Below are 6,129 nucleotides of genomic sequence, written 5' to 3'. Positions count from 1 at the left end.
AGTTGATATAATATGTTTAACGATTATTGAAACTATATGAAAATTGATTTTTGTAACAGTTTGGAATGTTTATATTGATATAAGTAATTATTTAAAGTCCACTGTGACCTGTTTATGATTTGTAATAAGTAAAACAGTAAAAAAAACACAAGCTTGCTTACATTTGATTATGGACAAAATCTTAGGCTTACATGATGTATTTTGAGGCAAGGAATTATTTTTTGGTGTTTCCATTTGGCCTTGTTGTTGTTGATGCGGGGGGGGGGGGGGGGGGGGGGCATTAAGGTTTTTCGCCTAGGGCACCAAATTACCTTGCACCGGCCCTGCCAGTGGGGACAGGTACTGGCGGAATTGGAATTGGACCTTTCTACCACAGGAGGTACGTCAAATCCTTACGAAACTGGATATATTGAGACATCGTGGATAAACGTAGATTGTAACCACATCAGAAATTATGTTGCTTATTACAAAATGGCTTTCATAAAGTGTGTATATTTGTTATTTAAAAACTGCACTTTCTACAACCTCAAATTTTTCTTTCTACGCCATTTATACTTTTGAGTGCACAAGTTGCAAATAAGGGATAAAAGGTTTTAAGTTGAATTTTTCAAGTTTCGGTATTGGCAATACTAATGTCAAGTCATAGAACGTGATTGCATCTTGTATTGCGTTAAGTTTTGCAACAACGAAAAGAACGAACTAAATTTGGTGTGTGAGTGTCGTGTTGGGGTGGTGCTTTGGGGGCACGGGCGAAGGAAGGATTTTGAATTTTGTGACGAAAACGTAAGCTTGTTCTAATATAATCAAAGGTGACAATTTCACTGCATTTCTGTATATTGAGCTTAGTTAAATAATGAATTCTACAGTAGTAGAAGGTGCTAAACCTTCTTCCCCTTGGGGAAAGACATGCCAGGCTGAAACCATAAATTTTGCTGATATAATGTCCGAACAACTTGCAAACGATTTACAAGTGAAAGAAAACAAAATTGCTCAAGCTGTAACAGTCGAATCGGAGGCTTGTGATTATGAGATAGAAAATTCCCAAGAAGACAATGACTTCCTCATAGCTCAAATGTTGCAGGCGCAGTTTGATAAGGAAAGTGATCAAAATCATCAAGAAAACAGAGGAGAAATTCAATGGCACGGTCCAAAGTTTGTGTTTCATACGTTAATTACAGGGTTTTTCCAGATAATATGGTACATGATAGTGGATTCAGATGAAGATGACGTTGATGACAAACACCGTGAGTGGGATAGCTTTGTAACCTCTGAAAAAGCATTCAAAGCTATGCCAAAATGTGGTTATAGAAAAGAAGGAGACAGTATGGTGACAAAACATGATATGGAAATAGCAGGACGTCGAAATGCTTGTCGTGTCATGGGTTTTTCCACCTGAATTCCACACTGGGGATGGAGGTGCTTTTGACATGCAGCTTTCAAACAAAGTTTATAATAGCTTGAAAGTGTACTCACGTCATGAACAGTCCCGCAGAAATCGGGTGCACGACAAGAGCGAACAGGCAACAGCAGAAATGTCTGTAGATCCCCCGCACTCCGCTTGTTGCTTTACAAATTGGTGAACCAGGAGTTGCTGGACAGAGTGAATGGAATCTTGAGTACGGGGAAGGAAGCTGTGGTTCTTCATGCAGATGGTGGCACCAGTGTTGATCGCGTTGTTCCAAAAGAATGTGCAATTAAAATTTTCAAAACAACACTGAATGAGTTCAAAACAAGAGATAAATACATACAAGATGACTATCGCTTCAAAGACAGGTTCTCTAAGCAAAATCCCAGAAAAATCATTCACATGTGGCTGAGAAGGAAATGCATAATTTGGTGCGGATGCAAAAAGTAGGTATCCTTTGTCCAGAAGTAGTATTATTGAAGAAGCACATTCTGGTGATGTCATTCATCGGTCAAGATCATCGGCCAGCAGAGAAGCTCAAAGATGTGATCTTGAAACCTTCAGATTTGGCTTTGGCTTACGCCCTAACCACGGACATGATGAGAAGACTGTACGTAGATGCCCAGTTGGTGCACGCAGACTTATCGGAGTATAAACATATTGTGGCATGATAAAAAATGTTGGTTCATTGATGTAAGCCAGGCAGTTGAACGAAACCATCCCAAGGCTCTCGAATTTCTGCTTAGAGATTGTACGAACATTTGCAACTTCTTCAGGAGGAGGGGTCTCCCGGATACCAAGTCGCCTTCAGAGCTCTTCAAGGACATCACCGACATGGACCTTCCAGAAGATGGTGCCGCAATGCTTTGTCGCATACAAGACTATGAGCGCAACAACGAATTGCTGACTCACCAGCTCACCGATAAGGAATATCCTTTTGAACATTGTTGGGAGCAGTCCAAAATTGCTCCTACCATTGATTAACAGTTTTCTTTCCGTTGTATGGGTTTAGGCATATCCAATTACAAGCATGTGCAGATGATTTTCAAACAGCGTTTATGGGACTGCATAAGCAGATAGAAATTTTTGTCATATTGCAAATAAATATAACCATTAAGAATTGGTTTCTCATTAAAAATTTAAAACTTCAACTGGTAAATGCTTACACAATTGGGAAAGTTTAGTTCATAGGAAGATAGACATAGTTGACTAATCAAGAAACTGAACACCAAACATTCATAAAAGCCATTTTTGTAAGAAATTTTGTTTACTGTACATACTCTTCATAAAATGTGCAGACTAATATACTACTATTAGCCTGGCACAATAGGTATATTGATGTACACACTAATATAGCATTTATTGGCACTGTGGGATACGGAGGGAGAAATTAAATGGCTAGCCTATACTATGTTGAACTCTGGCTTACTAAGCCTTCTAGTGCTGTGTCAGATCCTAGTGTTTTCTTAGCTGTCTGTGGCATTTTCCTATCACGGTGCCACTTGGGGCTGAGTTATAGCATGGACTGATCACAGTGCTTGGTAGTATAAAACCCAGCCTTCGGGCTGATAACCACACATACATCAGTAGGTTGCCCATATGGGGTGGATCAGTGAACTATTTATTTATTTAAATCATTATAACACTGTTTAAAATATTTTCAGTAGGAGAGTCCACTTAGGCTAAGCATCAAACTAAAATTATTTTGATGAAAAAAAAATTCACATAAAAAAATAAAAAATACCTCCATTATACCCCAACAAAGGTAATTGGGAGGTATGACTCTAAACGTTCAACCCTATTTTGATTCCTGTTAAAAACCTCAATGTTATATTGGTGCTCAACAAGAACCAAAAAAATTATTGAAAAAACAATTTTCACCAAAAAATTTTATTGATGAAACCAAAATAAAATTCATCTTGAGAAATAACAAAAATTTGATTTAAACTTTATTTTGTTCCATAGGAGAGATTTAAACAGAAGCTTTTTTTATTGTTGCTAAATGTATCGCCAATCTTTAAGCATATTGACCACAGCAATTTACTACATTCTACCCTATGTTTTTTCTAGGCCATATCTCAGTGTAGATTTACTCATTTATATAATTTCACATGTGAACTTATTTTTTCGGAAGTTAGGTCTATGTGCTTTCTCTTCGTAGAGAAACAAAGATATTTACAATAATATAGTTGAAATATCATAAAACTCATAGCATATTTTTGGGGAATGTATTTTTCACAAAAAGGTTTGTAGACCAGCTGTGTGCTAAAATGCTAACGTTGTCTGTGTTTCATGATTGGTTGAATATCTTTCATGTAAATGTTCTTTGTCAGCACATTAATCTGAGTAAGTTTAGGCAGGAGCAAACACGTCCGGGATGGCCCAGCCAAAAAGGATAATGGTTTCTCTTGCAGAAAGCAGTCAATTGCAAGCTGTGGCGCAACAACAGGGGGGTGGGGGGTTCAACTTGAAGTGGAGGCAAACGGGGGCAAAGAAAGTGCTGTGTAATCAATTTTTAGGTAATAAAACTGCTTAGATAGCATCATTTTCCACCTTGAAATACAAATTTTGCCAGGGGAGGACCCCTGGACCCCCCCCCCCCCCCCCCCCCCCCCCCCCCGCTTCAATAAGGGGGGATCGATGATTCTTTATAAAAAGGTATATTGCCCCCCCCCCCCCCCCCCCTTTGGAAATTTAGTTGTTGGGCCCCTGATTGCAAGGGAGAAACCCCAGTACAGGCATAGGTACATATTGCAGTCCGATTGTAGGTAACCAAATTGGAGATACCGGACCAGGATTCGAAGCCAGACATCAGGAATGCTACCAGTGTCTTAAAGCTGTGTCGTCACACTTCGCCCAATAAATTGAGATGAGCAGTGTGTGCTTTCTGTGTGCGACTTAGTTCTGATGCAAATGCTAAAGGAAAGCATAAAACAGCATTCTTCTGTCTGCCATTTGAGATATAGCTCTAGTGTTCATGTGATAGTAGGGCAGTTACATTTTGTTCATATTTTCTTAATATTTTAATAATAAGAGAAATGAAAATTTCATCAGGCTTCTTTGTGGACCAAAGTATTTTTTGTAATTATATACAGATATATAAATAGTACCTAATAGAATGTTGTTTTAGTGCCACAATGGTTTTGTTCCAACAACTAGAATTGGTCTGAACTCAAAAAAATGTGAATGAAAATAATAGTACAATATCTCTCTACATATAGGTACTTAGTCTGTCCTACATAGTTACAACTGTTTGTATGCAATAGCGGTAACAGGATTTGGTGGAAAGGGGGAAAAAGGATTTTAAAAACTTACATTACTATTTACACTAACTGACAGACATAATGGGCCTGCATTAGTATCCATATGGGACGTGGCTTCTCACAAGGGAACATATGGTATTTTAGAAAAATTTTCATAATGGAATTGGGGGGGGGGGGGGGGGGCAGAGAGAAAATATCTCTACCCACCACTAACCCCCTTCCCTCAGTCACCACCTGTTTGTATGCAATCCATTGGATTATACATTACATCATTTTAGTTTCAGAAAATTTATATATGCAAGAGGCCTAGTTATTGCCTATTGCCATTGGCTTTAAATAACACTTGCATGAGAACAATTTATATCAGTAAAACCACCATGTCGGCATTAATTTTTAGTTATTTAAAAAATTACTTGCATAAGCTTATTCATTTGAAATAACATGGGTTGCCTACTGAATTAAATAGCAGTTTTTTTTTTTTTGTTCACACGAATTTGTTTAGTTGATTTGTTAAAGGTCATATATGCATTATGATTAGGGAAATTCTTACAGGGAAAGTTAAAATTAAAAAAATACTATAAAGAAATAAAGCTACCTGAAAAAAATCCATTTTAGGAAGTTTAAAAACACATTATTTTATATGAATGAACGTAAGGAACATTATTTTATATATTTTCGTAAATGTAGGTACAAGTATTGTTCGACTTCGTAACTTTAAAAGTGTTTCTTCTTCCTTCCAAAGCTGCTGTCTGGATCTTCCCCTAGTTCTTCTAAAACTTTGTGTGATAAAGTTACTAACAAATACTTTAGTGTGACTTTGTCTTTTAAAGCAATCATGTTTGGTGATTTTTTGTTAATTACTTTTGATGTCTTTTTATTTTTGGATAAATTTTTATTCTTTCTGGTACAGGTTAAATTACTCACAAATTGGTTCTGTGTATGTGTGTAATAATCTAGATAGTTCAGGAAATTGGATCATTATTGTACTTATAATGCAAAATTAATATGGGTAACTAAGTAGGCCTACTTTCCATAATTTTTCTGCCAACTTAAGTAGGTCTGTTCCAAACCAGAGATTAAACTACAGATTTATATCAGGTATTTTTTTTACGTTAAAAATTAGCCCTTATACTTTTATCTGACTGTTTAAGACTTTACATCAGAATTATATGAATTTTTTTTCTCCCCCATTTCTTCATGCAGAGTTAAGTTTTACAATTGTGGAAAACTTTGCAGCATTCAACTTATTTTTTGTAAGAAGAAACTTCTTAACTATAACTCTGTATGTATGTATCAAACTTTTTTTTCAATGTACCTTTTTTGTTTTTAGGTTTGCTGTTGTGCATTTTGTTTGTTACTTTGCTGAAATTTTAATGTGTCATTTCATCACTTAATAAATTATGGTATCTTTTTCAGCATTCATTGTTTAATTTTGATGACAGTTGGTTAATATATGTGGTA

General features: G+C 36.4%; 1 protein-coding gene across 1 annotated transcript; it reads left to right on the top strand.

Annotated features, from left to right (window-relative positions):
- Positions 1-637: 637 nt before the first annotated feature.
- Positions 638-4,862, top strand: LOC134534002 (serine/threonine-protein kinase RIO3). The gene is given in 8 exon segments (XM_063371891.1): positions 638-1,111; positions 1,113-1,145; positions 1,147-1,209; positions 1,211-1,384; positions 1,386-1,544; positions 1,547-1,811; positions 1,814-2,058; positions 2,060-4,862. Coding segments are annotated over 8 exon segments (1,527 nt in total). The 5' UTR covers positions 638-853; the 3' UTR covers positions 2,390-4,862.
- The last annotated feature ends 1,267 nt before the right edge of the window (positions 4,863-6,129 follow it).

The sequence above is a fragment of the Bacillus rossius genome, chromosome 7, assembly GCF_032445375.1.
Source record: "Bacillus rossius redtenbacheri isolate Brsri chromosome 7, Brsri_v3, whole genome shotgun sequence".
Lineage (NCBI taxonomy): Eukaryota > Metazoa > Arthropoda > Insecta > Phasmatodea > Bacillidae > Bacillus > Bacillus rossius.
The sequence above is the reverse complement of the archived record's forward strand: the minus strand, read 5'-3'. Positions and strand labels throughout refer to the sequence as shown.